The sequence below is a fragment of the Populus trichocarpa genome, chromosome 17, assembly GCF_000002775.5.
Source record: "Populus trichocarpa isolate Nisqually-1 chromosome 17, P.trichocarpa_v4.1, whole genome shotgun sequence".
Lineage (NCBI taxonomy): Eukaryota > Viridiplantae > Streptophyta > Magnoliopsida > Malpighiales > Salicaceae > Populus > Populus trichocarpa.
The window spans coordinates 3602954-3626423 of NC_037301.2; the positions used below are offsets into that span (position 1 = coordinate 3602954).

Here is a 23470-nt window from a genome sequence, read left to right on the forward strand (position 1 = left end):
TTCAGATAGTAATCAAGGATCTGCAGAGCCAAAAGACGTGAAATATAGCCACGTATACCCACGGCTACCATCATACCAAGGAGGTGGTGCCAACTATGACTATCATCGTATCATGCAATGCACACCATAGGCCTAAGAATTACAATTACAGGTGCACGAACACAAGGGGTGCGGATACATAATTTGTAAGACCGAAAATCAGCCAGCAGCTGGTTAAAAACTTGAATGGCCAGTAATACATTGAAATTGCAGTGTGGTTAGATGGTTGAAATTGTGTTTTGCCCTTACTATAGTTTTAAGAGTATTGATTCAACACACCTTTATATGAATCCTACTAAAAACTCCGAAGACTTTGGTTATGAAAAAGCTATTTTTAAACCTACTTCACAACGCAAAACACACAGTACTAGCAGATCTCTAGTACGTCTCAAGTGGCCTTCAAATTCTGAGCCTCAGTGAAAGATACTGAATTTCAGCAAAATGCTTATGCTTATGGTCTGCTGCTTCCTTTGCCATCTAAAAGACACAGACAACATGGATAATGCAGAATGAAGATCATCGTCCAGGACAATCAATCACGAAAAATGCATGTTACCAAAAGCCTCAATAATGCTGTCATGAGACCTGAACTCCAATAAAGCATGTATTAATAAGTTTTTTTTTTAACAAAAGGACAAAATGTGTATTTGTTGAGCTGAAAGAGCACACACAAAGCTTGAGATCTCAAGAAAACAAGGCTTTTATTTCATAGCATTACTACACATAAATGATCAATATGAAAACAAGCTAGAAATCCAAAGCAGAGCATATGGATACTAGTCAAACTACAGCGACTAAATAGAAAAACAAAAGGCTTAACACGTGTTCTAGATGGATCCCTTGATACTCTCTGACTACAAATAAACTGCAGTTTAAACAAACATCATCAACTCGGGTCTACTATATATGTTATTCTGCTCATCGTCCAGTATAGGATAAGCTGCCACAAGGGCATCCTGAGATCCAATATACAGAGAATTGTAGATCTTCCAGTATACTTCCCTGACCTTCCGGGCAGGATGGAACAGTCCCTGGAGACAGTAATTCAACACAACAGCAGCGCCTAAGGCCACCCTCATTCCTTCAATGGCTTCCATGACAGCATTTATCACATGAGGGGACGTCTCAAAAATGTTGGGCCAAACATAGTTAAGCAAGTGGACCAATGCATCCTCGCAACCCAAACCAGCCACACCCAAAGCCATATGCTTAACAGCGGAAGCTGCAGTCTGCCTGTGAACTAGATCTCTGTCCATGAGGGCATCCTCAAGTAATGGAGTCACTGCATAGATATAGTCTTTACCCATTTCGCCAATGTACTCAAACAGGAAGGAGAGGGATTTCAAGACACCATTCTGCACATTAAGCTCTGGGACACGATATTCGTTCATCAAGGCAGGCAAGACTGTAAAAGGTGAACAGGTTTCTGCAACTATAGCAATTGCAACAGTTGTGCAAACACGGTTTTGGCGCTCCTGGACCTTAAGGTTATTTAATAATGTAGCCAAAACATCCTGAGGCCCAATGGCCTTAGCAATGTAACCAAAAGTGTTAACAGTAGCACGCCGAATACCCTTTTTGTGGGCCTTAAGCATCTCAAGAAGCTCAAAACAAATCCTCATCCACTCCCTGGCAGGAACAAACTCAGCTCCACGATCAGCAATACGACCAACAAGATCAATACAGTTTTCCTGGACTTTCTCATGCCTATTCTTCAGAATTGGTGTTAATCTTGGAAGCAAGTCCTTAATAGGAGGAGTCATTTTGGTCATACCAATGACATTGACAATTGCTTTGAGAGCTCCTAGAATCGATCCAAGAACTTCAGGGTATTCTTCTCCCAAATACTCGTACAACACTACACCAAGATGGCCCATCAGTTGTTCTTCCTGGCACTGCTTCATGACAACAGCAATTCTAGATATAAGATCAGCAGCTTGCTGTCTCACTTTAGCACTCTTGTTGTTCAAGCGCCACTTAATGGTTCCACAAATCTGGGGAAGGTAAGGTTTCACCCTCTGTCCAAGAGAATTGACAACCGCACCAAACCCATTAAGCATCACATTAGCATCATCACTGGTCTGCTCTTGGAAAGCATAGAGAATACCATCAATCAAAAGCTCTTCCAACCTAGCATCGATATCAGATGAACCCATGTTCGTCACAACCTTCTCAATTGTTTCCATGACCATACGCCTGTAAGGTTCACTCTCATCTTTCAGATCCTCAACAATTCTGCCAACAATATCTTTAACACCAACCTTGTTAGCAATCTCAACAGTCGTTTCTACAAGTTGCCTGTAATTTCTCCTATCCAAGGCCATTCTTCTAACCCAGAAGTTCTTAAAGAACTCAGGTAGAATATCAGAACGTATATATTCAGCTTCCACACCCTCTGTACTCACACATTGCTTAACCACCTTCAACACAATCTTCTTCATTTCTTCATCAGGTGATTGAAACTCACGTATCAGAATAAACATGACTTCCTTGGTGTAGTAATTGGCATACATAGCATCCATGAGAGGAATAATAAAACCAATTGCTTTCAAGAAGGCAGCCAAGACCTTGCCACGGTGTGACCTAATTCCCTTCCACAATGGCTTCAGAACAGAGTCAAAGCTTTCAATACCATATGGGGCAGAAGCCTCAGCAAGAGCAGCCAAGGACAAGGCAGTGATTGTCCTCACCTTCTGATTCTCATCATTCAGACCATGCTCTATGATTTCCACAAGGGATCGCAAATGGGGAAGAACAGCACAGCCAATCAAAATAGCAATCTGTTGAACAATTTTGATTCCAGTGTGGCGAGCTTGCCAAGATTTCTTACTCTGGCACACAGCTTTCAAGAAGGGCAACAGTGCAGGAATCCCGAGAGCAGAAGCTACAACACTGAAAGCTCTTGCAGTTGTGTTCCTAACATACTCATCAATATTATCAATATCAGGACGCATAGCAGCAATCATGGTGGCCAAACCGGCTGCTTTACTCAAATTAGAAATAATCTCTCTCCCTTCCACACGGGCATAATAATCCTCATCAATCAAGAGTGGTTCAATAACAACAAGAATCTTATGAACATAGGGCCTAACCAACTCATCCAATTTATACAAAACCCTATCAATTACCTTAACCAGAAGATGCCTCTCCTGATCCTCCAAGGTAGGCTGCATAAGCAGCGGTAAAATTCTGTTAAACAATGGCCCAGCGCCAAACTCTCTAGCCTTATCAGTCAATTGCCTTAAAGCAGTCTTCCTCTGTGGAGGTGTCCCATTTTTCACTTTAAGTAGCAGTTTCATAATCTTCCTCTCTTTCTGCTCCTCTGGTGACAACTCCTCCTCGTCTTCCTCGTTCAGCAAAGCCCCAAAATATTGATAATCCTCAGGTTTCATAAATGGCAACCCAGCAGGAGGCTCCTGCCCCAGGTCAAACTGTTGGCCTCTGTTCTCATCAGGAATAGAATAAAGAGGAGTCCCCATTGGTGTCGGGGTAGCCAACAACTTCCTAGCCGGTGTCCTGATAGGCACATAAGAAGCCGGCGGCTCCAAAATCTTGTACCCTTCTTGAGGAAACATAGCATCCAACTCCTCATCGGTCAATGGCCTATTCCTCTCCTCAATATCCTTCTCCCATCTCAGCAAGTTATATTGCTCAGGAGTTATAGCCCCACGCATGGCAAGTGCATTAGGAGTTGGAGTAGCCATATCAATTGCACCAAGAGGAGTAGGTCCAGGAGTCGCACCACCAAGACTAGGAGTAACCCCCCCAAGAGCAGGAGTTGCACTCTCCATACTAGCTGGAGTCTCATCCCAACGAGACTTTTGCCTTTTTGGTGTAGGTGTAACCATTCCTTTGGGAGTAGAATCCCAAGTAACACCAGCAGGAGTCGCCCCTGGTGTAACCCCACCCGCAGGAGTGGCATCTGAATCAGCCACTCTCCCCGGTGTAGGAGTCTCATCCCACCTATTCTTCCTCCCAGCACCTGGCGTAGCATCCCCTATCCTCCCTGGAGTAGGTGTCGCATCCCACCTCCCAATCCCCGGTGTAGCATCAGGTAAATCCCAATCCGAACCCGTCTTCGCCTTCTTAGCTGCATTTCCACCATCCTCCATCGATTGGTCCCACCTGTTCCTCCTCTTAGCCATCGAATTCGACTCCTTTTCACCCTTGTCACCTTTCTCAGCCCTCGCTTCCTCTTCTTCCTTTTTTTTCTTGGCAATTTCCCTTAGAAGTTCCTCCTTTTGCCTTTTCAAAGACTCTTCCTTCATGATATCCGAATAAGTCCTCACACTGGGATCCGGCGTTTTCTCCCCGGCAGAAAAAGGATCGTGCCTCTCCGGCGAAATAATCCTATCCAATCTCCTCCTCCTGTAATCATCCTCACGATCAATAATCCTCGACGGCTTCCTAAACCCATTAACTTCTTCACTATCATCACCGCCACGAGGCATTTCTTTAAGAACTGATTTCGGGGCAGTATAAGAAGCGAGTTTCTGAGCAACCTCGTTAAGACCCACTTCGGGTTCTTCATCATCGGTAGCTGGGATCGATGTTTCATAAGCATTACGGTCGACTCCACCATACAAGTCACGATCGAAGGTTAAAGAGGTTAAAGAGGCAAGTTGTTGTTCCATTTTCTTGCGCTCTTCTTGGGTTTTGGCGATTTCGGGGTCCATTTTGTTAGGGTTTTTGCTGAATTGAAATGGGTTTGTGTTTGATTGTTGGTTATGGTGGTTTGTCAATTTGGGATCTTAGGGTTTCTGGTTAGTGGAGATATGATTCTTGAGTGAGAGGTTAGCTAGTGTGATTATATCTTTCGATGGGAACCGACTACAGAGTACAGAGCCAGAGGCCCAGAGGGGAAGAGAGATCAATGGCTGTGGGTTTGGATGTTTTGGGGGTTATGGCTTATTTATGAGCTGGGTTTGTTCGGCCACTAGATTAGGGTTTCGTGGGGCCTAGTGCTAAGAGGATCAATTTTTCTGTTTTCTTTCTTGACCATACCCTCTTGTTTATCAATTGATGCCAACCTTCCCAAAGAAAAAATATTCAATTAATTAAGAAAACTTTATCGTATCAAATGTTTGTCATTTTCAAAAAATATTCAAAAAATATGTGATAACGATTTTATTTATGCAAAATATATATTTTTATTTATAAATATATTTTTACCTTTAATATTCATTTAAATTTATTTAACGAGTTTAGAGTAAATATAAAGTCAAAAGAACAAAAAATATTTTATAAAAAAATTGTAAAATGATTATAACTATAAGGATTCATATTATATCAAAGCATTGTTTCTAAATATTTTTGTCAATGTTATATTAAGACTATATATTAATTAGAGTTGTTAAAACTGATATACATTATATTCGTTTCTTTATAAAGGTAACACTTATTCTTATAAGTTAAAATATGAAAAATACCAGAAACTAATATATAAATGCTTGTTAAATGACAATTTGGGTTTTCTAAAACGTATACACGTAAAGAAATGATAAATTAAAATTTTTTAGGGAGTTTCAAGGATCTCATTAAGAAAATCTAGAGTTGTTTATCATTTATATAAAAATTACTTAAAGATTGGATATTCTTTATGGCTTTGAATAATTGTTTTAAAACTAAATTATTGCAAACCACGAGTCATCAGTTTAGTATTATGATCAAAGCATAACACTATTTTTATATAAGATAACTTAGTGATCTCAAGTCTAATGATTACTTACACAACTATCACGTAAGCATTTTTATAAATACAAATGATCTCGCTATATAAATTTTTTTACAGGTCAGTTCAGTGTCTATGTCATTTGACAAGTACTTATATATTAGTTTCAGGTATTCCTCATACCTTGATTTATGAAAGCAATTGCTTTCTTTCATAAAAAAATAAACATGATATGCATTGATGTCAATAACTCTAATTAATATTTAATTTTAATAGAATATTGACTAACAACATTTAGAAACAATGTTTTGATGTAATAGAAATTTCATAATTATAACAACTTTATAATTTCTCATGCAAAGTATTTTTATTCCACATACTTTATTTTTATTCTAGATTAATTAATTAAAAATTAGATTTATTAATCAAATATAAAGAAAATCTTTATTAACAATAAATATATTCTATATTAATAAAATCAATACAACATGTTGGTTGCAAGTCATATTCAGTAGCACCTTGTTCATTGCATTCATTTCCTTTCATCTACAGAAGCTTCTCTGGTTCATTTTGGTTTGAGTGATGCTTGGAATAATACTTCAAGGGAAATATCCTTGAAATACTCTAGCTGCCACGAGTCCAGAGGCCAACGCAGCCCCGAATAAGGCATGCAATCTCACACAGAAGTACTTTGCCATGAAAATCTTCCCTTTGTCCTGTAATATTCATCCCATTAGAATGATATGAGCATTATGTGGCATCAGGAGTTCAGGATCAGAGGAGGGAGACTGGAACTGTAGAGGCTTAAACTATCGTGTTAGTTTAGATCTCACCTTGTAGTTTTCTTCGACAAAGCCGACCACCAGTTTTCCCATAGGTAAGGTCAGAGAACAGAGGAGCTGGAATACCCATGATTCAGTCAATATACCTATAAGAGTTCATCGGTGAAAAGCAAACGTTTTGAACAATTTATTATTGCCTTACAATGCAAGCTAAAGGAAGAGTTCTGCTTAGACCAGAAGCAAATAAAAGAGAGTACAGCATTGCGACAGCTACTTTCACCACTCCAGAACCTCTTTCAGTGCCAAGTCTAACCTGCATAGAAGCTCAAACAAGACATTGATGCACTATATAACTTAAGAAAAACAAGTAAACGAATGAATAAGGATGAGTCAATGTACACACCAAAGGGGAAAACTTCCCAACAGCCTTATCTTCTTCCACCTGACTTGCACAACATTTTCATGTTATTTTGATAATGCAATGCTAGTTAATGTGAGTTTTGCAAAAAATCCACTGCTAAATGATGCTAAACTGAGAAAAATAAAAAGAAGGCTACCTGGTGAAAGTGACTACAGAAGAGTATTAATGTTGTTGTGAAGCCAACCAGGAGTGATGCAGAAAGAATTGTGCCAGTTAATGGAAGAATGCTCATCTCACTGTCAAACACACCAAGGCATATCAGCTATGTATAGAGCAAGAACAAAAGTTATGTAAAGCTGAGTTGGTGTTGGAATTTGAAGAAATAAAGTAAACCTCGTGCTGCCAAGTAGTAAGTAGAAGGCAGAAGTAGCGAAGGGGCCAAATGCTGCGAAGCACAAGGGCTCTCCTAATCCTTGGTAACTTAACCGAAATGGTGGGCACTACATCAGATACTAAGCTTCAGAAGTTCTTCCAAGATAAGAAAGGACATGTCAAAAGGAAACATGTAACTATTATGCCACCATGGAATTATATTTACAAGTATGACTTGCCAAGCACAAGTGCTGGATCTAGGAGGCAGCTCAAAGCCTCAAATGTAGAACTTGCTATAAAATTTTGTAACAGACAGGAGATTCAATTCTTCAAAAATGATTTAAACATTCCACAAACTAGAGAGATTTTTGTTACCTGATATACATAACCACAAAGAATTGCACAAGCCAGGAATAATATTGCATGGATGTTTCCTTCCCCCATAGAAGTCCATGCCAGGCCCGCAAAGCCAAGTAGAAGTGATGAGTAAGCAGCAATAAAGGCCACTGAACGGCTTCCCAAAGCGATAGCAAAGCACAATTAGCGATATCTTGTTTGTTTTCTCTTTGAATAATCTTGTTTTTCATCAGAACATAAAAGTTCATAGTTTCTATTAACCATTTACCTGCCGACCAAATTCACAACTGATTCTTTCTTGTTCTTATCTGCTCCTGTATCGAAATCATAAACATCGTTGCTGCCCATGGGTCACACAGATGAATCTTAACATCTTGTATAACATAGTATACCCACGAGGATAGTTTTCTGATGGTGTACTTTATTTTTAGAAAACATACAGCCAGTGAAATTACTCATTCTAGGAGATTTAGGCTACTGGTTTAAGATGCCAGAAAAATACAAATAAAAAAAAAAAACTCAGTAGAGTGAATCAGCAGGGTAGTACATTCGATTAAACCACAGGAAAATGGAAGTTTGAAAATCAATGCCCACACGAAACAGTAGTCTGGTACAAGGTCTATTGCTAAGCTTGTTCCAACTTAATTTATTTTTAAATCACCCTCCTATTTTTTCAGAACTCACCTTAGATTGAGCCACGTTATGATAAGAATTGAAGAAACCAAGAGCGAAAAGTAGCGTCTTGCTGAAAACATGCCTGTTTGCAAATAAGCAGCTGCACCACCTACCTGCTCCACAAACCATGAAATATGTAAGCCAGGAAAAGATGAATGAAGCGTGATGCACATCACCAACCATTAATCCTCAAAAGCATAGTCACAGAATCAATATTCAAAGAACCATTGGCACTAATTATAAGGAAAAACTCACAGTTAGAGGAACCAAAGCAACAGAGTAAATAGGCAATTTGACTGCCCTCCATATCAAGGTTGCTTTAGGAACATCCTCCCCAGTTTCACCTTCATGTGATTTGTCAGCATAATTTGCTATACTTCCTGAAAAAGCCCGCCAACATTGAATTCCTTTCTTGAATTCTAACCGGCTTATACGACTCCCACAGACAAAATTCTGGGCAGTACAGCAGCACAATGATGATTTTTTGGAAGCATTTGAAGTAAGAGCTCCCGGATAAGACCTGAGAAAGTTGGTAAAAAATAACAATAATAATAATAATAAAAAAAAGAGACTTGATGAAATAAACTATTAGTAAATGCAGAAACAATAGGCACGCATGATGTCCTCACTTTTTCTTCTGTTCTAAGGTAAAGGAGAGCAGTGTAAGGAGTAAAACCATAATCAAGAAATGCAGTGCTACGCAATAGAAACATTAAATACAGTTTGAACTACAAGCTTCCCACCAAAATACCATCATTAATAGATTTCTAAGTACATCAGGCCAAAGGACATATCATTTCCAAATATTCTTACTGCATGGAATACACCTTGTAACAGCACTGATTCTGGAGTTGTGTTTCACACCCAGACTAAGTTTCTTTAGACTCCAAACTCTCTTAGCTAGCAAAAGAAGCATCATCAATCACACGGAACTCAGTGAATGATTGATTGTATTACACCAAAATTCAATCTACTGATGTGAATTTCAACAAAGCTCACAAATCATGCCATCTCAACATTTGTTAAACCTTTTGTTCAAACAATGTTTCAAATTTAGCAGAATCAATTGAAGTAAACTAAGAACTTATTAAATTATACTGAGCAATTTAAGTAAACAAATTAAGAATAGTGAGTTGATGTTAAACAGATGAATTAAGATTAGTCTCATAGTAACAAAAAATCAAGTACAAAAATGAACTTAATAACTTGCCTTGTTGCATAACTCTGCCTCACATGATAATATTGGAGTTTCTTGAGACTAGACCCCTGGTGGAGGCTACAAAACGCTGCTGCCATTATTGCTATCAAATGAAGTATATCTTTCTTTAATGATTATCTACAAGTAGGAACGTAGAGAAGACAAGACATTCAGTTCGTCATTTAATCATTAATCCCTTCTGCAGGCGATGATAAACTAAACTAAAAAGAAAAAAAAGAGAGAGAAAAACCTTGATAACAGTAAACCCTCTTGCCCATGCATCTCTCAGTCTCTGCCTGTCTGTGTAGGCTGCAAGAAGAGATAAGAGAAGGAAACTGAACTCCAATTCATCATCGTAAGAGAGTAAAACTGTAATAACAAGCTTTCTTTTAACAAGAAGGCAACAGTAGTAACTAACTAAAAGATAGGAGTTAGACTTCTCTCTTCTGCAAAATCCTGTCTTGGCTAACTGAGGGACCAATAAGATCCCAACATGTAAGCATGAGGATCAGGATCTAGTCTCAGTTGTCAACATGGCCCTACCAATCTTTATATCGTGAGCCATTTGAGGGCTTAGTTGGGCTTTTACGATTCTGATATGGTCTTGTGGTTTTTTTTTTTTTTTTTTTTTTTTTTTTTTAAAGGTCTTCGGCACACAATTACAATGAGGACATGGATATGTTTTGCTTGAAGGTTAAAACAAAGAGTAATGACATTGTGTTTGCACTTTAATGGCAGATCTATCTTAGATCTTTGTATTTCGTACCATTAGCAAAAAAAAAAAAAAAAAAAAAAGAGGAAGGAGACAACCACTTATGGTCAGACGATAGTTCTTTATATTATATTACATATAAAAAAATTATAAAAATTATATATATATATATATATATATATATATATATATATATATCTCAAGTAGGTTTATGTTAAGTTTTGGGTTGAGATTAAAAAAATTTATACCTTATTGATCCAGTAATATAACTATCTAAAAAACAATTAACTCATTCAAGTCAGGTTTATATCCATCAAATTTAAATTAAATTGTCATTTTTAATATTATTATTTTATACCTTTATCTAGTTAATTAAATTCATAGATAAAATTTATAAAGATTTAAAGAATATTTTTTTAATTAATTTATAAATTAAAAGAAATTAAATCATATCTATAAAATAATATCATAAATATATTTTCGCATCAATCTAAATAAAACTACTGTACTTATTAGCATAAAAAATACAAGTCATTTAGCTTCAAGTTGCGTTTGGTAAAAATTAAATATAGAATTGAAGGGAGATTTTTTTTTATATAAAAAATAACAATTATCATCTTAAAGTGAAAGTTTTTTAAACTTAAAATTTGAAAAGATCCATATTATCTTGTGTTTAATTTTTTGTCAAATAAATGAGGATGGTGAGATTCGAACTCGTGACCGCTTGGTCATCAAGACTCTGATACCATATCAAAGAATCATCTCAATCTAATAGTCTAAACTGTTAGGTGAGGTACAAAATATAATTTATATTATTCTCTAACAAGTATAACACAAAGAAATAAAATAAAAAAAACTAAAATCCCAACTTATAATGATTGGAAGCAGAAATAGTAAATTTTTTTTTTAAAGGAAATAGTGAAAATAAAAAACATTAGTTTGGGAGAGAACTTTCTTCCATGCTCAAATGTTAAATTCATCCTCCAAATTAAACACCATTTTGTGAACAAATATCAATACCCCTTAACAATTACAACCCTAAGATTAATTTTTATGAGGATTACAAAAAAGAGATGATATATGACATTATTTGTTGATTCCTTCTCCTAAGAAAACAACAAAAACAGTAACTATGATTATTCGACTTCATCATGGTGTGTATAGCTAGCCATAACAATGGATAAGTGATCCACACATTATAAATACTCGCTACATTAGCATATTGATGCGAAAAATATATTTTTTATGAAAATATATTTTTTTAAAATATTATATTTTGGAGTTTGTTTGTTATATTATGATTTTTCATTATAAAATAATTTATTAATTAAAATTTTAAATTAAAATACCATTACGGTAATCAAAATACAAATTCTACAATAGTTTAGGAGTAAAAAAAAAAAACACTTGAAACTTACAAAAATATGCTGCTTAACTAGATGGCTTTTAACCACAACCTTCCTTAATGATTTTAGGTATTGGTTTGACATGTTAGGTTGTGAAGCCCGAATCAATCTAATATATTATTATTTTAGATTTGTTTTTATAGAAAAAATGTTATTTTGAACTTTTTTTTAAGTTAAACTATGTTTTTACTGGTAATTTAAGTTGTCTTTAGACTTGCTAAAATAATTGAGTCATGTCAGGGTAACTCCTATATAATTTAATTTGAAATCCAAGTTAAGTATAAAGTCAGGTTGGAATGTTTAAAGTTTGACCCCTGTAGCCAGGTTTAATTACAATGCCAAAAAGTTCCATGCATCCTAAAGATTTTTTTTAAAATTAAAAAAACTTGATCCAACCTATAACTTAGTGAGCCCACATTGCCCATACTCTTGGTATTATTATAACTAAGGACAGAACACATTGTTGGGTCCAATTCCTTATTGTTTAGGCCATAACCCATATAAACTAAGAAAAAAAAGACCAAGACTTCAAGCCCTTTTAAGTCATATAAGTGACCAAGTCTAGAAAGGCCAACTTTGACTTATTTTCATTATAAGCCAACATTTACAAAAGATAAAATGAGAGCTTTCGGTCAGAGAGAGAGAGAGATTTTCTTCATCTTTGTGCTTTAATTGGACGATGATTTGTTACCCAATTAAGTTGTGATTTTGATATATTATTCTCGATAATGAGCTCTTTAACTTAGACAATGTTGATCATTGAGAAGCTTCCACCTTTAGGTATTTCTAAAATACCTAATTGATGAGATTTAACCATTTTTATTTGTTATTGTTGATGAAGTCCATCATTGTGATGATGAATTTAGTGATTTGGTGTATATCCTCTAGTTGAGCTAGGAAAGGACTTTGTGATCCCATTATTTGAACTAATAGAAGAGTTTGATTAAACTACGATCCCATGGTTTTTCTCTACTGGGGTTTTTGTTGTAAAAATTCCTTATGTTGTGTGTTTATTTAATTTTTGCATTTAGTTTTTGCTGATTGGTTAACCCTATTTTAATTATATAAAGAGGGAAAATAATTAAGACTTGTGGATTGTAAATTTAGTTATATTGACCCCTTTTCTCAATAAAGTGGTATCAAAGCTTAGTTGCGGAGATTGATTTTCTTCTGTAGCTAAAATGAAAAAGGAAGATTCAGGCATGATAAAGTATACTCTCTCCATTTGTTTCCTATGAAAGACATTGATGGAGGATCGCTTTTATTGCAATAATTTAGCTTTGGTGTTAAAATGCAAATGAAAGAAGCCTACCAAAATAAAGGAGGCAAAATGAAGATTTTGAAAGAAAATGAGTATTTTTTAAGTCCATTAACCATGTTTCTCACAAACATGACCATTACAAAGTTTGGAAGATTTTGAAAGAAATATTTGTTAATAACTGTGTATAAAACAAAGTTTTTGCGATCAAACACCTTGTGAATTTGAAGTACAAAGAGGGTAAAGATGCCTTGGTGCATATAAGTGACTTCCGAGGGTTTCTGAATTAGTTGTCGTTGATGAATCTTAAGTTAGGCAATGATATACAAGCACTAATCCTATTGAGTTCACTGTCATATAGTTATGAGACTTTGATGGTGTCACTTAGTAATTCTACTCCAAATGGAAAGCTCATTTTAAAGATATTGAAGGAAAATATTCTTAAAAAAAAAGGATGAAAAAGAGACACTTATGAGTCTAATGTACTTGTTATAGAAAGTCAGGGGAGAAACCAAAGTAAATTTTATCGTGGAAAGCAAGATAGAGAATCCAATGATAGAAAAGGCAAATAAAAACCTAGAGGAAGATCTCAATGAAGGAATGGATTAAGTGTTATTATTGTAATAAGCCTAAGTATATTAAAAAGGATTGTAGAAAGTATAAGAGGGTAAAAACAAAGACAAAAATAAAAAAAATAGTACAACTGTAATTGTTTTTTACGATGATGTTGCCATTGTTTATAATAATGATTGTGTTAATCTTGTACGTCAAGTTACTACTTGGGTTGCAAATTCAACTATTTCTTACCATGTTACACCTTGATGAGATTTCTTTACATCCTACATTGCTGTTAACTTTGGTTAAGTTAGAATGAGAAATTAAAGGATGGCTAGTGTTATGAAAATTAAAGACATCTAATTAAAAACCAATACCAAGTGCATGTTATAACTCAAAGATGCTAAACATATGGATGATATGCGCGTATATTTGATCTCTACAAGTACACTTGGTAAAAAAAAAGCTATCATAATTATTTTAGAGATAGTAAATGGAAGCACTCTAAAAGTTCTTTGATTTTTTTCTAAAGAGAAAAAAAATTAATCTTTATATGTCATAAGCCAAGGTGATTAAGAGGAAGATGAATGCAAATAAAGATGGCTTTACTGATTAATGATATAAGCAATTTAAATTCTTGAGTGAGAAAAGGTCTTCATATCCTTACCAAGAAGATGACCACTTGCACTCATTTTTTAGCTGGTAAACAACATAAAGTTGCATTTAAAAGACCACCTTCACATGTTCTTGATTTGATTCATACTGATATTTAATTTATGACTGATAAGTCTCTTAGAGGTGATTTATTCCTTGTTAGTTTTATTGATGATTATTGTTTAAAGATTTGGGCCACTTGTTTGAAATCTAAAGATTAGGTGCTTAATGTATTTAAGGATTTTCTTGCCAGAGCTAAAAGGAAAACTGGTAGAAAACTGAAATGTGTTTAAATTGATAGTGGTGGTAAATACAAGGATCTTTTTAAGAAGTACTACATGGAACATGGTATGAGGGTTAAAAATATAGTTTAAAAAATTAAAAACTAAATAAAGTGGCTGAAATAATATAGAACCATTGTTGAAAGAATTAAATGTATGCTCTCTCATATAAAGTTGTCTAAATCCATTTAAGGTAAAGCAATGAAGGCTATAATTGCCATGATCAACCTTTCCTTATCAGTTTCTCTTAACTTTGATGTTCTAGAGAGAGCGTGGAAAGGAAAAAAATGTTTCTTATGTATACTTAAAAATGTTTGGTTTCAAGGCATTTGTTCATGTTCCTAAAGATGAAATGTCTAAGCTTGACAACAAGATAAAGTAATGTGTTTTCTTGGTTTTTGAAGAAGAAGAGTTTGGATATAGGTTATGGGATACAAAAGAGAAGAAATTTGTTATAAGTAGAGATGTTGTCCTCTTTAAAAATTAAAGCATTGAAGATTTTGAAAAAAAAAAAGAGAAAATAAAGTTTACTAATTTCATTCATTCTTATTCTTATCCAAGACCTACCATACAATTTCCTTTGATACCTTTTAATTATTAAGGAGATTTTCAAAATGATGATAATTGTGGTTTGCCTGTTAAACTATTAGTTGATGATCCTAAGCCAACTAATAATGATGATGATGATGTTGTTATTCCTAAATAGGTTATTCAAAAAGCTCTAGACGAGCTACAATTAAAGAGGTCCACTAGACCTTACCAAGCTTCTACAAAATATTCTTCTCATAAGTGTGTGTTAGTTATTTCTGAGGGAGAGTTATAATGCTTTGATGAAGCTATGTCATATGAAAAGAAAAATGAGTGGTTGAAAGCCATGCAAAAAGAAATGAAATCCTTATATGAGAATCACACTTTCAAGTTAATGAAGCTTTTTAAAAGCAAAAGAGCATTTACGAAAAAATAGGTGTTTAGGTTGAAAATTAAAGAAAATCTCTCACAACCAGGGTACAAGGAAAGATTAGTTGTGAAAGATTTTAGTTAGAAGGGTATCGATTTTGAAAAGATATTTTCATTTTGGTGAAGATGTTTTTAATTCGAGTTGTGCTTAGTTTAGTTACTAATTTGAATCTTGAAGTTGAACAACTTGATGTGAAAACAAATTTTCTCCATGGTGACTTAGATGAGGAGATCTACATAGAGAAGTCTAAAGGGTTTAAAGTGAAAGAAAAAAGCACTTAGTTTACAAGCTAAAAAATAGTTTGTATGAGTTGAAACAAACTCTAAAGCAATGGTACAATACGTTTGATTCTTTCATGGTGGAGCATGGTTATGGTAGGATCACTTCTGATCATTATGTCTTTATAAAAAGGTATCTTGATGGTAACTTCATTATGTTTTTTTGTATGTGGATGATGTATTGATTGTTGGCCATTATGCTAAGAAGATCCAAAATTTCAAAAGAAAGTTAAGTAAGTCTTTTACAATGAAAAACTCAGGATTGAAAAAATAGATTATTGGCTTGAAGATTACCTGTGAGATGAAAAAGAGGAAACTTTGGCTATCTTAAGATATATATGTTCAAAAAATACTTAAGAGATCCAACATGAGCAAGTTCAAACCTATTTATTATCCATTTGCAAGTTACTTTAAGCTAAGTTCTAACACTGTCCTACAAGTGATGAAGAAATAAAGAAATGAATGAGGTTTTTTTATGCATAAGTAATTGGTTACTCAATGTATGTCATAACTTGCATGAGACTGGATTTAGCTCATGTTGTTGGTGTGGTCAATTGGCTTCTCTTTAATCGTGGTAAAAAACATTGGTCAACAGTAAAATAAATACTTCAATATTTCAAAGGTACTTTCACTCTCAACTTATATTTTGGTAATGGTGAACCTATACTAAATGTATACATAAATGTAGATTTGACTAGTGATGCTGATGCTAGAAAGTCCACATCAAGATGCTTAATGACTTTTGTAGAAGGATCAGTTTTATGGTAGAGGCTAAATACATTGCTCTTAATGAAGGAGTTGTAGATGAAGAAACTCTGGAGTTGTAGATGAAGAAACTCTTACATGAACTTGACCTAGTGCATGAGAACTTTATGTTGCACTATGATAATTAGAGTGCGATCTATCTCATTAAGCATCTTACTTTTCATTCAAGATCAAAACACATCGATGTTAGATACCAATGAATTCAAGATGCTATAGAGATGAAGTCTTTTGTTGTTGAGAAGATCTATACCGAGACAATGTATCAGATATAATGAACAAGCCTTTATCAAGAGAAAAGTTTGAGTTTTATAGAAAGCAAACAAGCTTAGTGGAGCCCCTTAAATGATTCAGAAGGGGGATAATTATTGGGTTTTGGTCCATTTTTTTGGGATTATAACCCATATAAACTAAGAAAAATAAGGACAAAGGCTTAGGTCATATAAATAACTAGGTATAAAAAGGCCAACTTTGGCTTATTTTCATTGTGAGCTAATATATACAAAAGAAAAAGAAGAGAAGGAGAGATTTTTGCCAAAAAGTGAGATAGAATGAAGAAAAAATGTGTTCTTTATCCTTGTGCCTTGATTATCCGATTATCCAATGGTGATTTGTTATTTGATTTAATGAGATTTTGATACAATATTCTGAATGATGAGCTCTTCAACTACACAATTTTAATTGTTGCAAAGCTTTTTCTTTTGGGTATTTACAAAGCTCTAATTGATGAGATTTAGTCATTTTTCTTCGTTGTTGATGATGAAATCCGTTCTTAGGACGATGAATTTAATATTTTGATATATATCTTCCAACTAAGTTAAAGAAGAGCTTTGTGATCCTATTAGTAAAAAAAATTAAGTAGACTATAATTCCGTTGTTTTGTCCATACCAGGATTTTCTATATTAAAATTTATGTTATGTGCTTATTTAATTTGGAGAAAAGAATTGAGACTTTAATTAGGTTATATCAATGCCTTTTCTCAACACATTATTGATAATGATGTCTCAAACATTATGTAGCAGACAACTCAAAAGAATTATATCTTTGAACCTCTGTTATGAAAAAAGATATCTTAAAAAAGTCACACTTGAAGGTCATAAGCTTAATTCTCAATCCTTAACCCAAGTGGGACAAGCATCATCAATTTTGATCTTAGCAATGAATTTACGGTCAAATGTCACATGATTTTGTTCTTATTCAGCTCATATCTTAACTCTTAACAAAAATGGAGTTATCCCTCGACAAAAGAGAGAGTAAAAATCTCCCCAAAGTCACAAGTGGCCTTCATTTCCTCCATTTACGAGGGCTCTTAGTTGTCTTTACGTGCTTTGTACAGAGATTCCACACGCCAATTCCTTTAAGCTTAGAACATCCTTAAATCACAATGCATAATCCCTTTTCACACAGCATGATTAAGTTGCCTGCTGACGGCAAGACTTGCATGGCTTCTTCATCACCTAGCTCCAACTACGAAACAGACCACAGTGCATTGTCTCCAAATGACGAATCTATGGAGGCAGTAGACTTGGAAAATGGCCCAGCCTTTGGAAGCTGTCGGGATGTCCACCGGAAGGATGTTTCAATAACATGGGAGAACCTTGGGGTGACAGTTTCCGATAGGAAACATGGGTGCAGATCCATTCTTCAAGGACTCACCGGCTATGCTCGGCCTGGGGAGGTCTTGGCAATCATGGGTCCTTCGGGCTGCGGCAAGACTACTCTTCTTGACGCACTAGCTGGTAATTTTCCTTGTCTCTTTCTTTTCTCCAAGAAACTTTTCAATTATTTTCTCTTTGATCACATGCATCGATTTCTTTTTTCCGGTGAAGGAATCAAAGAAATGCTTGCAGTCTTCACGGGTGTTATTAGACACTCCCGAAATTAGATACTGCATGATTAATTAATTATATTCATGCACACATATCTCTATACCAATTATTGAGTAGTGAAGGGGATAACTATAAACTAAATATATATAAAAAAGATTTTATTGTATTGTATATTAATTATTAATTGAGAAATCCAGATTCTTGAATCTTAACATGAAAGTCTCTTAATTAAGGTCTTAAGATCATAGTTTTCAGACCCGGTCCGGTTCAAGGCCCGGGTTCTGGATTTTGACCGGGTCACCAGGTCGGCTGGGTCAATTTATTTTTTTTAAAATCAAAACGACGTCGTTTTAGTAAAAAAAAAAACAAAAGTCAACGGGTTGCAACCGGGTTTTGACCGGGTCAACCCGCCGAGTCAACTGGGTCACACCGGATTTTTCCTTACCTTATTTTTTCTTTAACCCGGCCTGGTTGCAATCCCAGATTAACCCGCCGGACCAGACCAGGTTTCAAAACTATGCTTAAAACTATTCCTTTTGGAGCAGAGCTGAATAAGCCAGCTAGATTCACCTAAAGACAATGCCACCCATTATAAACATCAAGGGCTTTTTTGTTTTCATATGTTGGAAAAATCACCTTCTTTTTTTTTTTTTTAGTTTAACGTGGATGTCCGGGCCAGCTTGCGCGCACCTCGACTAATCCCACGGGCCCTGAAGTTAACGACCATGTAAGCCTCCAGTGGTCATCATATGAGCAACCACAGGGTTCGAACCTGAGACGACAGAGGGAGCAAACCTCTTGGTTCCAAACTCTTACCACTGGGTCACCACCTAGATGGTTGGAAAAATCACCTTCTTAATCCTTGTGTTTGTGGTTATTGATTATGTTTCAAACTTGATTGCTACAATCAATTAAGAAAGAACCAAATAACTTTATTTATTTATTTATGTTGGGATTGAATTGATTTTTTTTAAAACTCCATCCATGCATTGTTCACCACCAGCTCCCTACCACTCTTTCACAATCTTAATCATCAATACACCATTTTTTTTAAAACATTTCTAGCCATCTTTTAGGTTTTGTCAGAAACAAAAATACTTAAATTATTTCTTATATTTCCACGAAGTGAATTTCATCCCTTCTATAGGGATGATTATTGATTGAAGGCATCGTTTGTTTTGTTTGTATTTAAAAAAAAATGATTTTTTTAAAAAAATTTAAATTGATTTTTTTGATATTTTAAAATTTTTTTGATGTATTTATATTAAAAATATATTTTTAAAATAAAAAATATTATTTTAATATATTTCATCTTTATTATGATGCCAAATAGGTTCAAAGCATAGTTTTAAAACCCGGCCCAGCGGGTCGACCCAGGACCCGGTTGGCTTGGGACTGGAACCGGACCGGGTTAATGAAAAAATAAGGGTAGTTAAAAATCCGGTTGACCCGACTAAAAACCCGATTGCAACTCGTTAACTATTTTTTAATTTTTTTACTAAAACAATATCGTTTTGATTTATAAAAAATTAGAGTTAACCTAGGTGACCTAGTCAAAACCCGGTGACCTGGTCAAAACTCGTGATCCGGATCTTGAACCAGGGCGATTACCAGACTAAGTTTAAAAACACTGTTTCGAAGCCAATTAACCAAGCCATTGTACTTCTAAATTTTCTAAAGCCAAGGCCCAATGGTCCTAGTTCCAACACATTCTAAGAAAATGCTATGGTGGGTTGGATTGGACCTGGATGGGATAGAAGATATAGGTTTTGGACAGTGATCATATTGAAGTTTTCCCGTACAATTAATCCCTGTGCTCTTTTTTTTTTTTAAAAAAAAAAAATTAAATCATGGCTACCTTATGAAAACAATCTTATGTCGTTCTCAAATACATTTGCTGACATCAAATCTTGTCAGGAAATATGTTCCACACAAAGTTTTGTTACTAAATCCTGAATTTTTATGCATGAAGATGAATTGTATCGCTAAAAGATTTTAGCGACAAATCGGTGTCGCCAAAATCAACTTAAGATTTGACCTCTGCAATATTGTCACTAAAACCCTGTTTGGAAATGGAGAGATAAAATTATTTGTGAGTAAAGGGATATATATAACGAAAATTTTCAAACGAAAGCAGCATGAACACATACATAAAATAAATAATTAAAAAAATTGCATTAAATTACTACCAATTCCATTGTGTGTGTTCGTATTGAATCCATTAAGTTATTACACCAAGCATTAAGAATATTTTTTTTTTCATTTCTTATATTTGTTTTAGGTTCAAGGGAAATCATGTAGTCAAGAAACTTGTATATTAGTTCAAGAAAGCATTGTGTAATTGTTGAGAGATGGATTGTACTTGATCAACAGTTCAGACAAAAAAAGAAAAAGAAAAAGAAAAAAGAACATAGAGATCCTGTAGACAGCATTAAGAATTTCTTACTGATGAATTTTCACTCTTCAATGTGCTGTAAACATAACTCTGATATAGTACAGTACTCTTCCCAGGGAGATTAGATTCCAGCACAAAGCATACTGGAGAAGTTCTAATCAATGGTCGAAAACAGCCATTGGCATATGGGACTTCGGTATGAAAACTAGCCTTTCGAACTTCAAATTGTTGCTGAGTTCTGATCACTGATATTAGAAATTGATCCTCGTGCTAGACAGAGCTCGCTTGATATACATTTTACTTGAATTAATCTCTTCTTGCTTCTTTTCTAGGCATTCAATTTGTACATGCCCTTGTGTTCACATAAACTTTGTTACTTTGTTTCATGTTCGATCCCTTCTGATCACAAGCAAAATGTGCTTTGGTCTCACTAATGTACGATCCATTTATGTCATGTCAACTTAGGCTTATGTGACTCAAGACGATGTTATAACATGGACACTAACCGTAAGAGAAGCTGTCTTCTACTCAGCTCAACTCCAACTACCCAATTCAATGTCATTAAGCAAGAAAAAAGAGCGAGCAGAGACGACAATAAAAGAGATGGGGTTACAAGACTCAATGGACACAAGAATAGGAGGATGGAGCAACAAGGGCCTAAGTAGCGGGCAGAAGAGGAGAGTGAGCATTTGCATAGAGATTTTAACTCGGCCGAAGCTTCTTTTCCTCGACGAGCCAACAAGTGGACTTGACAGTGCTGCATCATATTATGTTATGAAACGAATGGTCGATCTTGCAAAGCAAGACAGAATGACAATTATTGCATCCATTCATCAACCTAGCAGTCAAGTCTTTCAGCTCTTTCACAACCTATGCCTTCTGTCTTCTGGACGAACAATATACTTTGGTCGCTCTGATAGAGCTAATAAGGTACATTTATGTCAATATTTCGTTTGCCATCAAATTATTTTAGGAAAATTATTTCAGCTCTTAAAGCTCTAATAGCTCATGACTTGTTTTACTTTTGACTGTAGTTTTTTGAATTGAACGGTTTCCCTTGCCCGAGTCACCAAAACCCATCTGATCATTACCTACACACAATCAACACAGATTTTGATGAGGTTTGCACAGTGAATCGTGACAAATCTTGCTTGGAGATATTGCTGTTTTCTTTTTATATTCTGAATATATATCATTTGTTGTTAGGACATGGATCAAGGTTTCCATGCAAAGAAAACCACCGAGGAAGCAATCGATTTTCTTGTAAGATCTTATAAATCATCACATGCTTGCCAGCAAATCCAAAGACATGTAGCAGAAATATGTAGCTTGGTGAGTAAGGCTATAGACAAATTAAGTAGAAATGGAAACATAATATTTTCAGCAGGCTAAAGTTTTATGCTTGTTAATGTATTAGTCTGCATCTGTATATGCATTTTAGGACAGAGAAGAACTAAAGAAGGGCAGCCAGGCTAACTTCATTTCCCAGTGCCTTATTCTCACAAGAAGGTCTTTTGTGAACATGTATCGAGATCTAGGCTACTACTGGCTCCGTCTGGCCATTTATATTGCGTTATGTTCAGGCTTAGGATCCGTTTTCTATGACATAGGCTCTGGTTACAGCTCGATACAGGCAAGTATTATGTCATTGTTTGTTTTAGTGTGAGAAATTACTGCCTGTGAAAAAAATTAAGTCATGATTGTTCTGCTTCATAGGCAAGAGGTTCACTGCTTATGTTCACTGCTTCCTTCTTGACAATCATGGCTATTGGGGGTTTCCCTTCATTTGTGGAGGACATGAAGGTTAGTTCACAACAACATGTCAAGTATTCTGTCCCTGGAAGTAGTAGCATTTAGCAAGTAATTACTTCCATTTCAAGCCAGGTTTTTCAACGGGAAAGATTAAACGGACATTATCAGTCGGCTGCATTTGTTGTCAGCAACACAGTTTCTTCAACACCCTTCTTGCTTGTTATATCTTTGATTCCCGGAGCAATAACTTACTACCTTGTTGGCCTCCAACAAGGTTGCGCACAGTTCATCTACTTTGCCTTGACACTCCTTGCCTGTATGATGCTGGTGGAAAGCCTAATGCTGATTGTTGCAAGCATCATGCCAAATTTCCTGATGGGTCTAATAACAGGAGCAGGGATCCAAGGGTTAATGATACTAAGTGGCGGTTTCTTTCGGCTGCCGCATGATCTTCCCTTAGTTTTCTGGAGATATCCGTTATACTACATTGCTTTCCATAGATATGCGTACCAGGGGCTCTTCAAAAACGAGTTTGAAGGACTGACATTTCCTAATGGTCAAGTACTGCAAGGAGGAGGGCCCGCTTACATCAAAGGTGAAGAAATTTTGAGAATTATATGGCAGGTGGAAATGCGTTACTCGAAGTGGATGGATCTTGCCATGTTATTTGCAATGGTAGCTTTCTATCGGCTCATGTTGTTAATTGTACTTGGAACTGTTGAAAAGTTTAAGCCTATAATTAGAGAAATCAAGTTTGTTTTTCTTAGTAAAACAAAAAAATATATTGGTTGATCTATATTCTAAGCCTTTAGATGGAGTTAGATACTGGGGATTCAAGAATGATTTTATATTTCAAGTAATTGTTTTTTAAGTTTGAAACTTGTATATATTAATAATTTTTTTTAATTTTAATTTATTTAATTAAAAAATGTTTATCATTCCATCTGTTCTCCTGAATCTAATTGCTTTTATTTGTCCCAAAATATAAAATCATTCTTTTATATATGCTTCTATCACATAATCTCATTGAAAATCTCATGAAATAAGAAACTCAAATTTAACTTAATTTATTACAAAAATAAAAATCAAAGTATAACAACATATTACAATTTTGTTTTTCAAATTTAACACCATGTTGTGTTGGGGAGTTGATGATTGTTGGTGCCTTTGTAAC

General features: G+C 35.1%; 3 protein-coding genes across 4 annotated transcripts; 1 reads left to right on the top strand and 2 right to left on the bottom strand.

Moving 5' to 3' along the window:
• Positions 1-723: 723 nt before the first annotated feature.
• LOC7461262 (uncharacterized) lies at positions 724-4967 on the bottom strand. The gene has a single exon (XM_002323934.4). It carries the CDS (start codon positions 4713-4715, stop codon positions 912-914), a length of 3804 nt encoding a protein of 1267 aa, XP_002323970.1. The 5' UTR covers positions 4716-4967; the 3' UTR covers positions 724-911.
• A 1144-nt stretch (positions 4968-6111) lies between these two features.
• On the bottom strand, positions 6112-9889 carry LOC7496610 (2-carboxy-1,4-naphthoquinone phytyltransferase, chloroplastic). Of its 2 annotated transcripts, XM_002323935.4 has the most exons (12): positions 9706-9889; positions 9468-9593; positions 8513-8777; positions 8267-8370; positions 7851-7922; positions 7601-7739; positions 7247-7353; positions 7050-7149; positions 6896-6934; positions 6695-6805; positions 6544-6609; positions 6112-6426 (listed from the first exon to the last, which is right to left on the bottom strand). In XM_002323935.4, the coding sequence occupies exons 2-12, from the start codon at positions 9551-9553 to the stop codon at positions 6310-6312; spliced, it is 1206 nt and encodes a 401-aa protein (XP_002323971.1). In that variant the 5' UTR covers positions 9554-9593; positions 9706-9889; the 3' UTR covers positions 6112-6309. The 2 variants fall into 2 exon arrangements, with proteins under 2 accessions (XP_002323971.1, XP_024444082.1); XM_024588314.2 differs by lacking the exon at positions 7851-7922.
• A 7683-nt stretch (positions 9890-17572) lies between these two features.
• Positions 17573-23114, top strand: LOC7496611 (ABC transporter G family member 1). Its single transcript, XM_024588264.2, has 8 exons — positions 17573-18059; positions 20661-20740; positions 21010-21474; positions 21579-21665; positions 21751-21876; positions 21986-22177; positions 22261-22347; positions 22429-23114. The coding sequence occupies exons 1-8, from the start codon at positions 17705-17707 to the stop codon at positions 23086-23088; spliced, it is 2052 nt and encodes a 683-aa protein (XP_024444032.2). The 5' UTR covers positions 17573-17704; the 3' UTR covers positions 23089-23114.
• The last annotated feature ends 356 nt before the right edge of the window (positions 23115-23470 follow it).